Below are 20,956 nucleotides of genomic sequence, written 5' to 3' on the forward strand. Positions count from 1 at the left end.
TTGACATCCCTGAGTAGCACATACTATGTTAAGTACAGGGATACCAAAACTGCTACTTTAAGAGTGCTCTCTCTCTCTCTCTCTGCTTTTATAAGTTTATTTTTTTTCCCTTCAGTATAAAATATTTGCAATCTGATCCCATTTCTGGATGCTGCACTCACAGGAACTACTGCAGAGGGAGGACAAAGAGCACTTGAACCTAAGAAATGCGAGAAAGGGAAGCCAAGCTCAAAATTTCCCTGACTCTCAGCCAGAGATACACAGACTAGTGTTTCAAGATCTATTTCATTTGAAGGTTATATATTGATCTTGTTACTACCCAACAGTCAGGAAAGGATGACTCTAAAACGGGAGTAGGGCAGTCCACTCAGAAAACTGCTTCCACAGAACTGCAGTCATCAGCTATTATTATCCCCCAAATGCTATTAGCTAATAGCTATCAATGCTGTCCTATTGACCTCCAAATCTATCCTTTATTCCCAGCCAGCATGACGGAAAGTGGCTTTAGATGGATGTTAGAGGCCAGAATATCTGGCTGAGAAAAGCAATCACAGAAGGAAGGGAAAGGAGAATTTTAAAAAAAATAATGAACCATGGGATTAATTAAACTAAATTTCAGTTCCAGAAAAGCTAAAGATCACTGGCACCTATACAATGTCAATTGCACAACCCCACATTCGGTAAAGCAAACAGCTAAATTTTCATAACGCTACTGCTATGCCTTATCAGTTGGTCAAATTCTCTAGGTCAAGACCAGGGATGCTATTCAGCAGATTCTGGAGAACCAGTAGTGGAAATTTTGAGTAGAAATTTTTGAGCAAATACCACCTCTGGCTGGCCCCAGAGTGGGGTGGGAATGGGAATTTTGCAGTATCCTTCCCCTGGAGTGGGGTGGGAATGGAGATTTTGCAGTATCCTTCTCCTGTCACGCCCACCAAGCCACGCCCACCAAGCCACACCCACATAACCGGTAGTAAAAAAATTTGAATTCCACCATTGGTCAAAACTACCTTCCATATCTAAACAGCAACGAAGTATATGAAATATAACCATATCCAGACAATATTGAGGGATTTAAAAAGAAGGAAAGGGTGAATAAAAGACAATAAACCCTGTACTGAAAAGTAACCATTTATTAGAACTGATACAAGAAATATGAAAGAGCGGAGATGATGAACATGGGGTTGTTTGTAACATGTCAGGTTGTACAACAAAGAGCTCATTTTAAAAATTATTTTCACACTTTTAAAAATCAGCATAACCTACTTTAGAATCAAAAGGCTTGGCTAAAATGTTACCCCAAGGAAGTCTAACACAAATGCACAGACACACCCGTTAGCCAAAAGTTCAACATTCTGTTGTGGAGGGCAGCATATTGGGAGGGGAAGAGTTGACACACCATCTTTCTCTTTTTCATCAGGAGTTTAAATACTGATCATAGGGAACCTGGATATACTGTATTTCATTTCTGTAACCAGCACCAGGGGCATTAAACCTCCAAGGCCTTTTCACACATTCTGTGCACATGATTGGGCTTGTGTTTTCACCTGGATCCAAATAGGTGTTCATGAATCTTCCAGACTGCTTGTTGCAAGCAAAAGCTGCAACTTGACATACTTTTGCAAATGATTCAAAGTGTTGTATGAAGAATTGTGGCCTCGACCCAGAGTGAACAATTCATGCAGTCTTATCTGTCAGAAACACAGTTGGATTCAAGCAATCAAAAAGCTCAATCAAAAGCAGAGCAGTTCCTTAAGCCAATTCTCTTTCATTTTTCAGAAGGAAAGAAATCTGAATGTTTGCTTTTGAAGCAGTGGAATGAGGTATTATCTCAGATGTCTCTTGTCCACTAGAAAACTTGCAGAGTAGTGGTTCCCAGTGGAAAGAAAGAAAAGAAAGGAAGGAAGGAAGGAAGGAAGGAAGGAAGGAAGAGAAAGAGACAGAAAGAGATAGATAAACAGAAAGAAAAAGGACTATGAGCCAAAGCTGAACCAATTTTGTCATAGGGCTAAATACCAAATTGAATTGCATAAAACTATAGTTCTTGCAAAAATGATAGGTAGTAGGTCACGTGAAACAAAGAAAAGGCAGCAGTGGTATAGATGTTCTGAGATAATTCAAATTGTGCTGGCTGGGTGATTTCTCTCCTCTTCCTTTTCCTGCTGGTGGGAGGAGACAAAAATCATTAGAGCCCATACAGCCGAGAAGATTTAAATGCCACCTGGGTAAAAATTATATAGTTAATCAAAAATTAATGAGTTTAATTAACACAAAATTAATTGTCTTTGTATTTTAATCCACGCTTAGGTGACTGAGGATAACAATTCATGTTTGATAGCCTTTTAAGAAAGTGTTGCATCAGAAAACTGCACCTACATAATTGAAGTCTTACCATAAATTTAAATTCTGATAAATTCAGAGAGTGGTCATCAGTTTAAAATGTGCAATTTAAACAGATACACAAAAAGCCAAGATTCAAACCTCCCAATGCATCATACACATATGCCCCATCCCCACAAATTCTAAATACAAGAAGACGCAAAAAAACTGACACCGAAAAGCTTTTTTTTTTTTTTTTTTTTTGTGCCATTGAAACATTTAGACCAGGAGCCAAAAAGTGAGGAAGAGGGATCAGTTTAAAAGTCACCTAAATGCAGCATGAATGGCTTAGAAATCCTGGAAATTTAGAATCAGCTGGCTAGTTCTACTACTACACTAAGACAAACTTAACATGATCTTCAGGTAAAGGGTGAAAACTTTTTTTTTTCCTTTAAAAAAAAATCTGGGCATTCTTTGTTGATAGTTTAAAAAGAACTCTTGCCTTTAAAAAAAGAGCTTTTGAATAGGGTTAAAAATATTACACTAAGGTCATATTGTGGAACTTACTAAAAGCTGTTGCTGTACTTACATTTCTGCCAGTAGAAAAAACTAGTGTTTTAGCATTTCAACTGCAGTAGCTAAAGCAATTCTTCAAGTGTCAAGTTGCCCTATTTTTGCTTCATTTAAGTTTGACAAAGAACTCTAAGAACCTTCAGATATTCATCAAATTTGCCAAACGATGAAAGGGTCCTGTGTGTGCTACTTTATATTAATGGTGCGTCCAAAATAGAATTTTAAATTGTGTAGTTGTGGGAGTGGAGGAAAGCCAAGATTGAACACTTTATTCTAAGGATTCTTCCCACATGGCAACAAATCAGGTATATGCATGCATTCAACAGGATGTACAAGAATAGTCATTTAAAACATACATGCACAAGTCCATCTCAAAATCCTAGCAAATACTTGGAAAGAGAAATGCCATTTTTTTTTATACTAATGGCATTGCTGCTACCAACTTCCTAAAATGCCTTTTTTTCTTTTTAGCCTGACACACAAGTGCTTGTAATCACAGAAGTCTTCCTTATTAATTCTATGTAAGGATTTCTATTAGCAGCTGTTGGTGAAGAAGGTAGTTTTTAGGCTGGTACATACCAGAGTAGGAAAGAAAGGTGCACTTCAAGGCTGTCTTAAGCTTCCTCTCCAATACATTTGAGAATAAAAATAAGGGCAAAATCAGCGAGGTAGCAGGACTTTAATACTTAAAGGTTATCAGAGTTGATTCCTCAACACTTTGTGAAAGGTCTCTTATTTAGCCTGCAAATTCAACTTGATTCTGGCTCACCCAATGAATTTAGCTGGTAAGAGGCAATGCCAGCCAAAATACCTGAAAAAGATATGGGCTGGAAAGCCAATACCCTAGTTAGTAACAGCAGAGACTTTCTCCATTTTAAGACTTGATTCTATAGGATTGCAGCACAGAAAGGAATGGCAGACTATCAATCATCCACAGCACTTGCTCCAGATTCAATACTCCTTCTGCACCACTTTGCCCACTTTCACAAAATACAGACGATGCAGTGATAAATACTGAGGCATGGGTGAAATCTCCAGGAGTGATTTAGAGCATCATCATGCCAATGTAATAATGAGGCCAAATTATAGCACCTCGGCGATGGCTGAAATTTGTTACGTGCTGTAAATCATGAGGGAGCATTGGCCAGTGCTTGAGGGGAAGAAAATAAACCATTATTAAAGGTATATAGCCTTTAAAGGGGAGGCAAGGCTCTGAGGCAAATACAGATAGTCTTCAACTTAATGGAGTCTGCTCATTACAGTTGTTAAGTCATGATGGCTATAAAGCAGGCCACCCACGTGACTGACACAATTTTATGGTTTTTTTAAATGCAATGGTCTTTAAGAAACCAATTGATTGCTATAGGCCAAAAATCTGAAGTAAAGGCAATCATATAACTGTAAACATACAGGCCAGTTGCCAAGTGTCTGAAATGTGGTCACATGACAGCAAGGGGAAGATGGCTGTTGTTTGAAACCAGACTGTAAGTACCGTGGGTCAGTCTTGTAATGTCGTAAGTGAAGGACTACCTGTCACTCTTGCTCTCAGCATTGAGTCTTCAGATGTCCAGCATTTTTTCCCCCTGGCCTACTAAGCCACCTCCTACCAGATAGCTGAGGACACCGTTTTCCTTCCTCATAAGCTAAAGGACTCAGCTTCCCACCTGAGCTAATAGGGCTAACAAACGGTACCATCAAGGGTAAATACTGTATGTAGCCAAGTGTTTAATTCTCACAGAAGACGCATGTAGAAGAGAGCTTAAATTATTGCCAACACATTTCTTGGGGGGGAGGGATCTAAAAATGCCACCTTTATCCCTTGACATGTATTTTTCTAGTCCTCACTCTAGAGGTGGTGGTGGTTTGTCCCTCTCGACTCCTTCCAGATATTCGTCTATTTCCTCATTCTTCCATCCCCACCCAGTTTGTTTTACCATTGTTCTTCTTTCCATACTCCATTGCCATTGTTTTTGTGGTCTGTTGGAAGAAAATGGCCTCTTGTGAATGCATGTATCCTTTTGTTTGCAGAACGGTGGACTTGTACTACACACAAAACATTTAATTTTACAAATGGGTACCTTGTTTTATAGGCAATTATTTTTGGTCATTAATTATTCAATTTATTTTTTATCATGGCCTTGTCCTTGTTAGGGGGTGGGTCCAAGTCAATGAATGTGTCACACAAGCACACATATTTGCAATAGGGAAAGCCTCCAGAATTGCTTTCTGCTGGAATTAGCAATTTTTAGGTAGGGAGGTAGTAAGCTGCAGCAACTTGGATATTGCATTTATTTTTCTCTGTTCTGTTCTTGAAGGAGTTAGAAATCAGAATAGTCTTCCTTTCAGGAAGATGTGGAACACCTAGGGGTCTTTATGTGTTGCTTCATTTCAGACAGATGGGTATTAGTAAATTGTCTTTTATCCTTGATAGTAGTCATACAATACATAATAATTTGATCTCTTCAGCTGTCATACAGAAATTAGAGAATTCCAAGGGAGTGGGGCAGGATAACTAGCATTCTGTGAAGCATAATGGATGAAAGGGATATTCTTCTCATTTGAGTCACATGCAAAAATCAGAACCCGAGACTCTTCTTGACTAAAAAAAAACCCCTCAAGTAAATCATTTATTCAGTGTGTAAGTGGTACAAATCACATGCAAACAGTTAAATCCATATAGCTTCCCAAATCCTGTTTTGCAACTGCTGCCCTCTTCCAGCTCATGTGGTTGAGGAATTAATGAAAACACCCCCACACTGAAGAGCTAATAGTCAAAAATTAAGAAATTCAGTGGGATTCAAGAGCAATAGCTGGCCATTACCCAAATGCAGGCAGCTATGCTTTTGTCTATGTGTTCTATGTGACATCTTTCAAGTGGAATCAGAAATGCAAAGCTAATGTCCAATCTATAGTCTGAACTTTCACATATCTCGTTTGTTGAAAATGACTGCACCAAATAAGGATTCTAGAAAAGAAACATATTTCTATTAATTTAGCAGCAGGGCATTTCTTTCAACAAAATCCCTTTCAAAGTAAATTCTTAAAAGTGTCACCCATCCCCATTCAGGAAGCAAACAGTAAAAATCTATTCAGTTCTAATAGAATATGCTGAGCAAAGCTATGGAGGCTGCATATTTTATAAAGGCAAACCTGCCTCAAAACCACTGAAAGATGGACTGGTTGCAAAATAGATTCTTAAACTACATACATGGAATGATATCATGATCCAAACAAATTAGAATACATGTTTCATAAATGTTTTATCTCGATGTGGTTGACAGAAGTACACCTATCAATTGAATCAAAGGAAATCCACCAAAACAAAAATGCCACCAATTTTCTGATGCTGGGCATTTAACAAGATATAGGACTTAATCAATCATATGAATCATTAGTTGTGTCAAAGATGTAATTCATGTCATGCTACATCACACCATGCCCAGTTGCAATTCCTGACAGATTAGCAGGATACAGAATATGTAAATAGAAGGATGGCAACCTACTTCATCTGCTTGCTAAACAAAAGGAAATAAATTCAACAATGCAGAAATGAAGTAAGTAGTGGTGGGATTTTCTGATCAAGCATGGATAGGAGCATCTTTCCTCACTATTAAAAAAAAAAAAAAAAAGAGTACTGCTAAGGCAGCAGAGACCAAAGAGCATGAATTCAGATTCTGAATTAATGTTAAGGACCAGTGTCCATTATAAAGTAGCCTGTACCATTTCAGTAATGATCCAAGCTCCTATCAAATCTTACTAGTATGGAGGATCCATCTATTGTGAGGTATCCAGAAATTCAGATACTGTAGTAGGATACTGGCACTTTTCAAAGCTGATGCAGCCAAGTGAGTCTGCGCGGTGGAACATGAAAATGAAATCCCAACCATGCTACACCATGCAGGCATTACACATGAAATAAAAAATGCATGGGCTTTGTCATGAGAAAGGGCTCTGCCAAGGGCCTTTGCTTTCTGTTACCCTGTCCTGAAGCTCAAGAACAAGATGGAAAGCCACTGCTGAAATAACCATTTGTTAATGATAAGGGACGCGGTGGCTCAGTGGCTAAGGCACTGAGCTTGCCGATCATAAGGTCGGCAGTTCAGTGGTTCGAATCCCTAGTGCCGTTTAATGGGGTGAGCTTGTTACTTGTCCCAGCTTCTGCTAACCCAGCAGTTTGAAAGCACGTAAAAATAGGGACCACCTTTGGTGGGAAGTAAGAGTTCCGTGCGCCTTTGGCGTTTAGTCATGCCGGCCACATGACCACGGAGACGTCTTCGGACCGCGCTGGCTCTTCAGCTTTAAAACAGAGATGAGCACTGGCCCCTAGAGTCAGGAATGACTAGCACATATGTGCGAGGGGAACCTTTACCTTAATGATCAACATTCCAAATCAGGGACAGGCAATGTGTGACCCTCCAACTGTTCTTGAACTGCAATTCCCATCCAGCATAGCCAGTGATGAAGGATAATTAGATTTGCAGTCCAAAATGTCCTTATTCTGTAACATGGTATTTTTGGCTAAATTGCTAATGTATTTTATCTGTAAAATCTATTTCACTATGTATTTTAACTGTCAATTGTTCAGAATAAAAATGCCAGTCTGGGATTTTTGCATTTTTCTAAGCTGTTCTAGTCATGCAGCCAGATAATTATGCTCAGCTGGTAGTTTTCTCTGAAAATATACCTGAAGTAAATACTTATTCTGAAAATAACGTATTGACATACTAGGATGAAAGAGCAGAGAGAATATGGTTGGGAGGTCTCTAAAGAAACAACTGCCCAGAAACAAATCAAATTAGAATTTTGGAACCACGGTTCGTTGTTGTTGTTTTTTTAAAGGAAAAAGGAACTATTTAATGATTCCAAGTATGACACTATGTTTGGCTGATCTACTTACCTACATAACACAAAGGCCCTATTTGTGTAACATGAATGATCCAGTTTTCTTTAAGCCAATTAATTCACATTGACACACTCAGGGCACATGATCCCAAATGACAGAGATGGTCATTCAGTGACACTGTATTTAGTCTTCACAGGAGGCATCATTTTCTTTCTTACTTCATGCTGTACCCTCCACCCCCTGGGAAAGTAAATTTAAAATTAAAGTTGCCATCATGCAATTAAGGTTAGTGTCACTGCAGATTCATGGAGTTACATATCCCAACAGTATCTGCTCACTTTTCAGACATACACACCTGGAGTGCAATGAATGAAAAATCAAAAGGACTATAGAAATGGAATGCCCACAGAAGGAGCAATTTTATAGGACTTCTCTAGGAGTACATTTTGATCACAGTTGTTAAAAGAGGGAGTTAATTGTCTAGTAAGTACCGATAGTCTGCACAAAGGGGGGGGGGGAGGAAAGACTTGTTGCCAGGATAGGCTATGGGTCAATTAACTTAATTTTTGGAGTACACACAACATGATTAATTAGATACCCTTATAATCTAACTAAACATGTCATGCAAATAGCACCAGTAGTAAGGAAGATAAGAGATAGGAAGGAATGAAAGGAATAAGATGAGAAAGACAGGTTCAAAAGAGGGATGCTACCCCTGCCAACTAATTTCTATTTGTTCAAACGGTTCCTGTTCTGACCTGAAGTTAGAAAATTTGGGTGAAAATGGCTACCTAGCATTTTGAATGCAATTCAAGCAACATGTTAGCAATTTTGAAAAAAACTAGAAAAAGCCCTGCCCCCCCCCCCTTCCCCAAGATCTAGCTTGCTTGTTATTTTGGTGACCTAAGAATCCAAAGCCTGTGGTAGATCAGTTGGATCTGTCCTGAATTCAGGGAGCTCCTGCCATTTTTAAATCAGTAACAATGATGCTTAACAATTCTCTACACAGAACATGATGATGCAGAACTAAACAGCCAGGCAGGAAGAAAAGGCCTGGAGGCTCTGAGGAAGCTTTAAAAACAAGAATCATTATTGTTATCAATGAGGAGGTGATAGAACTCCACACTGCATGTCAATCTCCTGGAGGGAAACCAAACGTGACTCACAACATTTATGTTATGACTAAACCAACCAATATCAACATTTCTCCTGTCGAGCACAGTAATAAGCACATTTGCATGGATGCATTTGGGCAGAGGGAAAGGGATGGTGGATATGTACAATTATGATGGACAGAGAACCCCAGCCACTTTAGCTTTTCACTGCTTCCCGTTCTTTGTTTTCAGCATCTTCTGGGTATGCATGCCAGGTCAGTCTCTCTTCATAAAATGCTATCACAATTTGAGGGCACTTCACATTGGCTTCTTTTGCTAGAACCAGATCAGCCTCATCTGTGTCTTTCCTAAAGAAATAAACAAAAAGCAACAAAAGGAGCACTGGTCACTAACTGGTTAAGCAAAAACATTCCATCCAACAGGTGGTACAATAAAAATAAACAAGGTTTTACGTACCTATTTTATAATGGAAAACAATAACAAAACAGCATCAGTAGGAAACCACCAACAGCACTACCAGGAAGCCCCTGTCTGAACTGCCAATTAATTTGGGATTATGAAGGGAGGCAGGTATTGCAAAGTGTTTTGATACCCATTGATTTTATGAATTTTAGTTACATTTACTGCATATCATATAATATATGTTTCAATGTGAATATGCTACTGCTTTAATCAGCAACTGCTCCTTCTGGACAATTCATTTATGGATGGATACTGCCAGCAGTTTCTTTTGTCCCAGCTACTCCGGAGTGCTAGTGGCTAACTTAAAAGGACACTGCTGGTCCAGTGGATCCAATCCTTTGAAACTGATGAGCCTAATGCTGCAGAAAGTTTACTGGTGTTGTAACTGCTATTAACATTCAAAAAGAAATCTCATTGCATCCTCAACAGCTATAATTGATAAAGGGGACAGATGTATTTTTTCCACAATTCTCTCTCCATCTACAAAATGTCTGAATTGCAAAAGGGAAGAGAAACATAGGGAGATATCTCCTCTTTGTTTACAGGAGCTTTGTATTTTCAAGTAAGATGCCAAAATAAAATAAATCTGTCAAATCTGTTTTAAAAAAATATGTTCACTAATATTTTGCCCCTGATTAACTGAAAGTTTTAATGACACATTTTTAGTGCAAATGCTTATATGAGTTGAAGAAAGCAAGCCTCTTTTTGAGAGGCATGGCATTTTCCAGAGGTATTATCTTAAAGAGGTAAATTGTAAAAATTTATACCCATCTTTGGAATCTTTTATTCAATTTTGCCCATTTTCACAAGAGATCCCCATGAAGATAGTCAAGGGCAGAAAAGTACTCCAAATGTTTACAATGCACCCCCCCCAAAAAAAAACCCTGTTTCTCAAATTCCCAAGTTTCATTTTCTTGATATATCATTTGGCCTTGGATTTGTATTTATGCAAATGTGTATTTTTCTACTTTCTACAGATATTTTAAATTTTCTATTTTAAAATCTTAATACAAAGTCATATAAGATGAAAAGGTCCTAAAGACAAATGAAAATTTGTAAAAATGTTAAGCAAACAGAAAAAGTACATGACACGATTTTGACACCCGTGTACTGGAGGGAACATCTGGGTAACACCTGGATGAGAAATTCTAATAGAAAAAAGCATCAGTTGGTTTATTAGCTTTGTCTGTTGTTCAGTTCTACCCCTGCACTACCTGTTTAACTACCATTCAAGGAATAGTAGTACTGATTAAGGCAGTAAACTTTAATTAATTAATGGCACTCTACTAAAGATTTCATCAGAATTAACCTTCACTCATTTAACTAAAGGGTCACAAATGACAAACACACATTCTGAGACAGAACTCTTGTCTATCTGGATGCCCTATAACAGGGGTGTCAAACTTGTGGGCTGAATGCCTCACATGCTGCCCATGCCTGGTTTAGCGAAGGGGGGGGGGGGTGTTGCAATACGTCACATGATGACATGAGTTTGACACCTCTGCCCTATAACTATGCCAGCAATTCTGATAAAAGAAATTAGAGGATGACTTTTCTTTTACATATGTTCCCCAACATTAGTACTTATAGTCTGTAATGCAAAAGCTTTTACAATAATCAGTAACTAAAACTGATAATGTTCAATGACAATTGATACAAATAAATGTTTAAGCCAAGATTTTACAATTGTAGCCTTAATTTTGCTTTTTTTTAAAAAGCAGTGTACATTAATTCATATTCCAGCAGAGCTGAAAATATAGCTTTTCTTATAGCTCTAAAGGTTACTGCTTATTAAATTTGCAAACAATTGCTATCTGATAAAATTATCATTAGAAAATCTGATTTTCACTGGGCTTTCCTCTAGAGCAAATGTAATAGGACTGCAACCTTAATTCAATAACTGAGTTAAAGAGCCAACAATATGTGTTACTAATGAATATAGAGCCCATCAATTTCAAAGGTAAGATTAAAAAAATAATCTAAAGCACAGCACAGAGTTAATTACAGTTAGTGTAGCTGAATTTTGCAATCTGTTCTAAGAATATCTTGATTAATTCCACTGTATAGGAGATTAGGCTCTTTCGAACTAGGTAATTTACTGGTCTAAGTGCAAATGCACTCTAAGGAATAATTTGATCTTGGCCTACAAGCCTTAGGTTTGAATCTAAACCTGAATCAAGTCTCATTCTTTTAATTCAGTTCTTTTATAAATCAATAAAAGCAATCTAACTCACTAGAATGTGCAAACTTTTCTATAGTATTTACTGTAATTCTTATATACAGTAAGTACCGCAATAAACTATATATATTTAGGTTATCTAAAATATTACTCTATTAACTTTACTGAATACATTTTTTGTCCTTCAGAATTCAGGTCAACTGACAGTGATAACCCTACAGACATTCAAGCAGTAAGCATTTTTATCTTATTTTGATCAATAATCTGGGATTTGAAAATTAGGGCCTCAAAGTATACAATCACTCCTAAATTACAACTACAATTCAGGTGATGCTGCAGGAATGCCCAAATTAGGGATTGCAACCATTACAGGATAATTCAGAGACCTGTTTGCATTCACTCACCGCCCCCAGCGTTTGGTCACATAACAAAGAAAACATGATGGTGGAAAACTACCAAGCCCTTTAGTTACTACTTGCTCTTCCTTCCTTCCCTCCCCCACTTCTCCTTTTCTAAAGAGTGGCCTGCAGCTGGATCCCCGCCCCCACTATCTTGCAAGGAGCAGCAGCCCCATCTCAGCCTAGCCAGCTTTAGAGACAGGAAAGGATGACAAGGGCTTATTTTCTCCAGTGCCTTGTTGTGGGGGAAGACCTGCTCTCCTAAGATGGAATCCTGATGGAGTTTGGGAGGAGGAAGAGGGGGGCCATGGGGAGGCAGCAAAAGGCAATTTTCTTAAAGGCAGCTATGCTATAACCTCTGGCTGGCTGATAAGCCAGGCTCTGCTCTTTGTCTCGGCTTCTGCTGGGGGAGGGGCAGCTGCTGCATATGCAGCCTAGCCAATTCACTGTCTCTCTCTCTCTCTCTGCTGCCCTGCCTGTCTGTCTGCAGAGAGGCTTCCCGCAGAGATAAGCTCAGGAACAAAAACAAGAGGCAAGTCAAAACCTTTCCAGAAGGATTTCCTGTGCTCTCTCTACTTTGGGGGAGCAAGGAGGGAGGCAGTAAATTTGCCTCCCTTTAAGCAAAATCCATATAACTGTAAACTCAGGGTGGACTTGCATCTGTAAAGCAGCTTAACATCCACTCCAGGGAGAACAAAGCCCAGCCAAGGAACTGCCATTAAACCATGGCGCCTCACCCAAGAGTGGTTAATTTACTGGGGTTATTTCACAAAGGAGAAAATATGCAGTTATCAGACCACAGGATGGGATTTTAAAAAAAAACAAAATTAAAAATAAAGAAGCACACTCACCATTTCATTAGGAACATTAAATCTCCGCAGGAGTCTGTGGCTCCGATGATTTTTTCTGGCTCCAATCCTCTTTCAAAGCCCCTGGCAATATCGGTGCTCTGATGGAGAGAAAGTGAGAAGAAAAAGAGTTAAAATATTCCTATTCCTTAGCCATTTGTTAGTCTCCTCAACCATGAAGCAGAGGCTTCCAGGGCCACTCAGAAGCAGGTGATAAACAGATGCCATACGTGGCGTGATTGTAATTAGCAGCCGAGGAGGCCTTAATATCTTTCCTGCCTGTATTATTAATCTTTACACACACACACACACTCCCTCTCTCTCTCTCTCTCAACACTACATGTTGGGAGAGAGAGAGAGAGATTGTGGAGGTGAAGAAAAGAAGCCTAAAAGGTAGGAGGGAGGAGGGGGGGGAAGACCCGAAGTCGCCATGAAAATGAACTAAGAAAGCGATGGGGGCAGATTGAGGGAATTAAGTCATCTTGCCTTTGCAGCAGCAGCTGCAGCAGCAGCCATTCGCGATTTCCAAAGCTCCCCATCCCTGCTACGCCTCCCCCGCTCCAGAGCGCACCACCTCTACGGGCTCTCGCAGTCCTTGAGGTCTTTGTGCCGGTGGTGCCGTCGATGGGTGTGTCCCATTCATGCAGAAGGGGGGGAATTTTTGGTTGGTTGTTGTTGCTGCAACCGAGAACTTAAGCCTCCGGGGCCCCCAGACAAGGGTCAATCAGCTCCCTCTGCACATACCATCTGAAGGCTGGTAACAGCTTTCAGTCACTGCAAGCCTGGAGCGAGAAGCGTTCTCCCTGCTTTGCAGCAGCAGCAGCAGCACCACCACCGCACGCTATTCTGCTAGAGATCCACACATTTGTTGCTCACACATACTGTCTAGTAGATGCAGCTATGCAGACCAAGCATGTCAGAGGCAGACTGCCTGGCTTTTTTTTTTTTTTTTTTTTTTTGCAAGTACTAAAGCCAGTTGCAAAGTGAGAAAGAAGGAAAAGAAAAGAAATGCATTACAATAAGCTGTGATAGTTAAGTGAAAGAAAAGAAAGGGCAACAAGATCGAACCAACTCATTTAATGATTGGTACAACCCAAAGGAAGGAAGGAATTTACAAATTGTGCCATCTATTGCAAAAGAAATCCATCAAAAAGTACTTAAACACACTCGTCTTTTAATTTTTCAAAAATGTTTAATATTATGGACAGGAATTTTTTTTAAACCTAAAAAAAAAGTTCATTTAGTGTGGGAAATTTTAAGAAATGAATTGGTCTTAGCCTCCAAAGAAACGCATATGGTGATGATAGAAAAAACTGAGAACTTGATGCAGAATTAAAACTAGAAAAAAAACACCCCAATGTATCTAGATTCAGCAGAAATGGGTACCTACAATCCTCCCAATATCTCCAAGATACTGCTAAACCACAACTCCCAGAATGCCTTATTACTGGCCAAGAGAGTTGAGGTTTTTGGGAGTTGTAGTTCAGCATTTTACCTGGAGTGCTATAGCATCCCCATTCAATTTAGATACCGGTAAATAGGCATATGAAATGAGTTTTTGAACATTTTTTAAAATATCTAATTTTTTAAAAGTACCAGCAACCATTAAAATTAGTGTAGCCTTAAAGATTGCTACTGCATCACTCAGCAACTTGATAGAAAAATTTCTTCAAACCAAAAGTCTTGTTACATACAAATTAGCCAGAGCAGTAACAGATAATAGGCTGACTAAATTATATTATTTTATAAAATTCTGTATTTTCAGCAGGATTTGTAACTATAATTAAGATTTGTCCTGCATTGTGATATTGCAGACAGAGTTTTGTCTAAGCAAGGTTGTAAACATATTTAGCAAATTTAGAGACTGCCTATTTTACTCACAACACACAGACAACTTCTTTTTCCCTCTGATCACATTTGAAGGTTTTGAAGATAGTTTATTTGGGTTTTATATCTGTATATGTGTACAATTTATTAATACCATTTTTGGATGTCCAAAAAGCAGATCATACAACTTTTAATTTAAAACACCAATGCAGAAGGGAATGCTGATATACCCTCTGGTAAATATTCCCAAAGCCAAATTCCATTACTGAAAATAAATTTAATAAGTTAAAGATTTCACACCTTTGCCTGCATTCTCCTCCTGTGCTTTAAATGACATGCCCCAAACCTGCCTTGCATATAAATAAATAAAATCTATGCTTGAAGACAGAGAAAGCCCTTCATTCCACAAAAGGCTTGCAACCAACCATGTAGAGAAAAAAAGAAAGTGAAAACCACCACCACCACCACTAATTTTAAAAATCCAAATAAATACTTTTCTTTGAGTATAGTGCCTGTTGGAAGAAATATCCATCTGATTCAGCGAGGAGGAAGGCACTGGAAATAAAATGGAGGCTGGAGGCTGATTGGAAAGAGGGTCCATTTATTGATAAACAAAACCATATTTGTGGTTCTGGTGCGGCTGACCAAATGGAATTGAGAATGGGTGGTTTTTAAACTGTCTTTGGGCTTTGTATTTGAGCTTCCTGTTCCTGTCCTTTAATATTCTATTGGCTGTTGTGAGATTCCTATGGGGTCATGTAGGGGTCATAGCTGGTTCTATAGGCAAAAGAGGAAATGCAAACCCTATGTTGTCAGAAATGCTTGTCTGAGCTAAGTTTGGTTGAAATTTCAACTGCTCTGGGGGTGGTGCAATGTCTGAAATACCCTTAGGAGATTGTACAATGTAGTGAGCTCTACTGCCACAGAAAGGAAGGGGTCAAGCTATTTTCCAAGGCACCCAAAAGCCAGACAAGGAATAATAGATGGAAACTGATCAAGGAGAGATTTAACCTAGAAATAAGGAGAAATTTTCTGACTGAGAACAATCAACCAATGGAACAGCTTGCCTTTGGAAGTTGTGGGAGCTTCATCACTGGAAGCTTTCAAGAAGAGATTGGACTGTCATTTGTCAGAAATGGTTTCCTGCTTGGGCAGGGGGTTGGACTAGATGACCTACAAGGTCCCTTCCAACTCTGTTAATCCATAATCTTCTGCTAAATGGTAGTGGGTTAATCCTATTATGTCCTGAAGGGTCACTCCTGTTCTTCATCCCATCAGGTCTTTTGTTTTGTAGAAAGGCTGGCCCAATATAGTGGCCCTATATTTTGTATAGGTACAAAATATCTATTTGGGGGAGGGGGTGTATTAAGAAAGAGTGAGTCTGCTTCCTGCCTCTAAAAAAACATGTTTCTCCTTTTCTCCCTTTGGGGAAATATAATATTCTGCCCTTTTTAATATTCCTCAAAATATTTCATTCTTCTAGGAGGGGGTGGCCCTGACTTTCTACATGCCAGTAGTACTACAGAATCTTGAGATACCAAAGTGCTTTTATAAAAGAGACCTAACTTTAACAAGTTTCATTGTATTCTTGTCCCCTAGAGAATACAGGAGGCTGAGGTACAATCTACAAGCCACACGTTATATGCATACACAATATTTAGTAAATATTGTGCACAATCGGAATTGATCACTCCTTTACGACTAGAGTGTTTCTCAAAACCCTAAACTGACATCTTGTAATACAGATTCAATGGCTGGATCAAACTAATACAAAACAATAACTTAAAAGATTTGTTTTTCAGGGATGGATCTAGATATTGAATATGTTTTCGGTTCCTATTCATCCAGGCAAAAGTGTATCTTGTCCTAAAAACAGCACAAACATCCCCATACTGTAATAACCTTGCAAAATATATTAGACAAGATAAAGAGAATTGAATATAAGCATCCACCTAGGCAAAACGTAAGACTTTTCTTGTAAGTTAATATTGTCTTGCGCTCCTGGTTCTTCTGGTATCTAACTTTCCAATCCCATAATTATCATAATTGCCTTTTTAGATATTTCAATGATCAGTGTATTTGTGGGGATATGGTAATGTGTGGAAAGAATTTTCCAGAAAATTACATCTAATGGAAATCTAATGTTGCTATACAAAAATGGAGATAGCCTTCTGTTCTAGGAAACAGATCTGAAAGGAAACACTGGTGAATGAGAAGAGTCTTGAGCTACAAATAGTATCAGACACAGCTATCTGCATGCCAACCAGTTATAGGAGATAGGGATAAGAGAACTTGAGAAACAGAAACTGTGGCAAGCCGTTACTGTACCTCTCAACTCTGCAATCCCAGGTCACTAAAATAATAGCGGATAGCTCACACATGTCTATTGAACTTCTCAAAATTAGCAAATAAGTAAAATATGTGTATTATTGCACCACTTACTTTTCCTTTCAAGTCTGATGTTACAATCCCAATCCCCTAACAGCAGATAGTTCAAACCTGTCTTTCTACTAAAAAATAGCAGATAACTGAAAACTGGAGTGATGCTGGAGTGATTTTATTAGGTAGGTTCATTGGATGGTGGCCTCTTTTCCTTCTTTATAACATACTGTGGGAAGTATATCCCAAAAGGACAGTGCCAGAAACTTCACAGCACCAGAAACCTCAGAAAACAGTGTCAAGAGAGTTAAACCAGCCCTTCCCCCTTTAAAAAAAACCCAGGCAAAAGCATCAGCTGAAAGGAACACTTAAGTAGAACTATTAAGATAAGGGGAATCAGGCTAAAAATAAACTCTCCAAGGTAAAAGGAAACTCCCTTTTTCCTGCCTCCCTGACAGGATTAACTCCTAGGACAGGAAAAACAAAAGACCTGGGACCAAGATTAATCCAGGAAAACAAAACCCAGGGCAATCAGAAACACATCAAAAGCTATCAAGCTGCAGGAGCTTCAAAGGGGAATTAAGCATAAAAGGTTCAGAGTCACATTTCCAAGTTTGCTTGCAAGATAAGAACCCTCGCTGTGTCACTACTTTTCTTGCCTTCCTGAATTAAAGGATCCCTTTTCTGGCAGCTGGCTTTCATGTCTATTTCTTCTCAGCATCAGAGACTGCTTCCCAGCTGAGAAAGTAACAGAGGAAATTTTCTTCCAACAATACCTTGAAGTAACTATTCTGGGTACTAAGGGGAACATCAAAGGGGTGATTGGACATTGTACTTCTTGAGATATACAGACACTGCAACAAAATATATAACACAGCAAGGAATGTGCTATTAAAAATATTTTGCTGACTACCTTCAGGTTCGAGTTTCTTTATCACATTTAAGTACTAGAGAGGATGCCTACATAACAACATTAAATTTCTAACTTACAGTAAGGGAGCAAAATTGACATGTAATAGTCATTATCAGAGCAAAATGAGGTCAACTATCTGCACTTTTTTTTTTTTACACAAATACCATTTATCAAATAGTGCATATATTGGCCATAGGAAGAACGTGCACAAAGAACACAATGTTCAGAAACACATCTGATCAGCAATAACTTCATTGCCAATCTATGATTCCCAGTAGCTCTCTGTTGTTGTACTGCCTCCTCAGAAGGCTACATTTATGGGTTGAATGTATATTTAGGATATTAACTGCTGTTAAGATTCCAAATCCTGTTTAATAACAATAATTAAATACCATGAAGAAGTTAGGAACGTTTAGCCTTGAGAAGACTGAGGAAGAATAATGAAAGCACTCTTCAGAAACCAAGGATGTTTATTTATCAAATTTTTATTTCACCCATCTCACCTAGATGACAGATATCATGCAAGAGTTTTCTTAGGACGCTAAATTTAAGTTCAAGTCCACTGAATGGATGTTCAATTAAATGTTAGGAAAAACATTCTAAAGGCAAAACTGATAATGTAAGCAACTATCCAGAAATGTTACTGGACACATTCACTGGATGTGTTGAAGCAGAAGCTAAAAAGGCACTTATTTTAATTTGGATTCCTGTACTTAATAGGAAATTAGGCCTCTATGAATCCCTGCTATGCATAGTTCTAATCGACTTGCTCTGAAAAAACAGAGGCATCATGTTGAACAGGGAACCATGGCAACCTAAAATGTTAAAAGAATTGAAGTATCTCTGGCAGGAAACAAATTATTCATTTCACAACTGACAGATTTACTTCCCACATTTTAAGGAAAAATCATAATGGTTTTATAAAACTGTAATCCGAATACACTGATAATAATCTGCTGGATATGAAATGCGTGACCTTATTACCCCTCATGATTTCATTAAGGGCTAAGAGTAGAGTGCAGATTTGAAACTCTAATGACTTAGTCATAATTTTATATAGGCATAGATGTAAAGGGCAGGGCATTTTTTTTTCAAATAAGACTTTAAAAAAAAACCACATGGAATTACAGATGATTTTTCTCTTCCAGAAGGGAATGGCAAGACGTAAAATGCCGCTCATAAGATCCTCATTTATACAGATTTCACATGTTCACAGTGCCCAGTAAAGATACTTGAATGAATGAATGAATGTATAAACATAATGTATATTTAGGTTATAACTACAAGTTTTAAGGCCAAATCAACTGAAAGCAGATTCCATGCAGCATATTGTACAATTAAAACCAGGACAATGCTTAAAGACAAAATAAGAAAACATGTAATTAGTGGAAACATCACAACCAAAATCAACAGTAAGCATCACACGGGCACATTATCAACCTGTCCCATAGCTTGTGAAACAAGCCATATATTTAAAGAATATTGCAGGGTCAGACAGTCTAAACTTCCAGAAGGATCTATTCCAAACCTCAAGTACTATGACAGGGAAGGCACACTTCCTAAGACAAAGCAATGCACAAATATCCAATATACTGAATTCAGTGAGCACCAAAACCCCCAGAGAGGTTCTTTTCCCTGGTTTCCTCATGAATCGCATCTGCTCTGAACATCCTATAATTTCAGCACCAAAGGTTTCAGCACATTTAGCTGCACATTCCCCCCCCCCCCCCCGGATTCTTAAAGCTCTTTTTTCTAGAGACAAAAGTTGGAAGAAGTTGAAGCAAACTAAAGATAATAAAAAGGAAGAATCTATCTAGGCAGAGAAGTCTTCAGCCTCATGCATTCTTTGTTTATAGTCACAATTAAGAATCTTGCTTCAGCCAGCCTTTCGAATGATAAATTGCATTTCTTCAGCTCTTAATCCACTCTACATAGTGCCCTGTTTGATTGTTAATCTTTATTATATTTTAAAGGTTGTAATTACTTTAGTATTTCTTTTCTTTACAATGGTAAAGAAAATAGTGGTGGCAATTAGTTTAAAATACAGCTTTAAAATACAATTACCTTAGAATATAGCTGTGGCAATTAGTTCATCCTGTTTTACAAGATAGTTTTCCACAAGAGACATGTAAAAATTAACACAAACGAAGTAGGGGCTTTATTTTGAAAAGATGTTTTTCACTCTTGATATTATTTGAAAATCCAAACTGAAGTTTTCTGTCCAATTTTAAAAACGCAGGAAGAACTGTCTACATAAGAACGCCAAACAGAAATTGTTATAAAAAGAGGAAAGATCTTCAAGGATACTCACCTCTCTCTTTTTTTTGGCTTTGATCTCTTCAGTGTTGTTGGCAAGGCTAGACTTTCGCTTGGTGCCCTCTGATTTCTCCCGAGGCTTGTTTTCACCTTCCTTCATTTTTTTGTATTTTTTCATAAACTCAGCAATCAGTTCTGGGCAATCAAGGTTCTTTTCAGGTTCCCAGGTATTATGCTCCCTGACACAACAAGAGATGGGCAACAGTGGGGGGAAAGGAAAGTAACAAACAGAAGAAAAAATGAAGACATTCCCACTCAGTGATCACAAACATCAACTGAGAAGTGAGAGAAGTCATAATCAACGTATGAAAGAACAGTTCCATTTTTTTCCAGGAATTCATGACATTTACCAAAACAATATAATTATTTCTCAAGTTTACTGAAAACTAGATTTGCTTTAAAACTCAAGCTTATACATTACGTTTTGCATTATGTTCTAATCTTAAAGAGAATTTTTATAAAATGATGTATCATTGGTATTTGTCACCAGTTATGGTAGTTATGGTTTGTGATTTTGATTAGAAAAAAACCTGGATAATAGCAAAGAATGAGCTTTCTTTTGTAATTTGTAATAGAGTAAGACATAACTTTGCCATTGTACTTATATTTGCTGCAAACAAAATTGGAAGCTTCTTTCTATTTCAGTTTCTTCTTTCGTTTTGCACTTTTGTCCTTTTTCTTTTCTGATTTTTCTTTTTATTAGTTTGTGTCAATTTTTATTATATATATATATATGTATATATAGGTATATGTATATGTATATATATGTATAGAATATAACAAT

The 20,956-nt window shown here is 38.1% G+C and overlaps 1 protein-coding gene across 3 annotated transcripts in view; it reads right to left on the minus strand.

Annotated features, from left to right (window-relative positions):
• Positions 1-1,115: 1,115 nt before the first annotated feature.
• The window catches only part of CBX5 (chromobox 5), a 45,012-nt gene continuing 25,171 nt past the window's right edge, over positions 1,116-20,956 (minus strand). For 2 of the 3 annotated variants that reach the window (XM_070937947.1, XM_070937948.1), the window contains exons 3-5: positions 20,168-20,351; positions 12,741-12,838; positions 8,599-9,197 (exon numbers count right to left, since the gene is read on the minus strand). In XM_070937947.1, the coding sequence (XP_070794048.1) occupies positions 9,047-9,197; positions 12,741-12,838; positions 20,168-20,351 (433 nt within the window). In that variant the 3' untranslated portion in view covers positions 8,599-9,046. Of the gene's footprint in view, positions 2,163-8,598; positions 9,198-12,740; positions 12,839-20,167; positions 20,352-20,956 lie in introns of those variants that run through there. The other variant, XM_070937946.1, reaches the window with a different exon arrangement.

Source organism: Pituophis catenifer, unplaced genomic scaffold (genome assembly GCF_029215685.1).
Source record: "Pituophis catenifer annectens isolate HBS135680 unplaced genomic scaffold, rPitCat1.0.hap2 SCAF_2, whole genome shotgun sequence".
In the NCBI taxonomy this organism is placed as follows: domain Eukaryota; kingdom Metazoa; phylum Chordata; class Lepidosauria; order Squamata; family Colubridae; genus Pituophis; species Pituophis catenifer.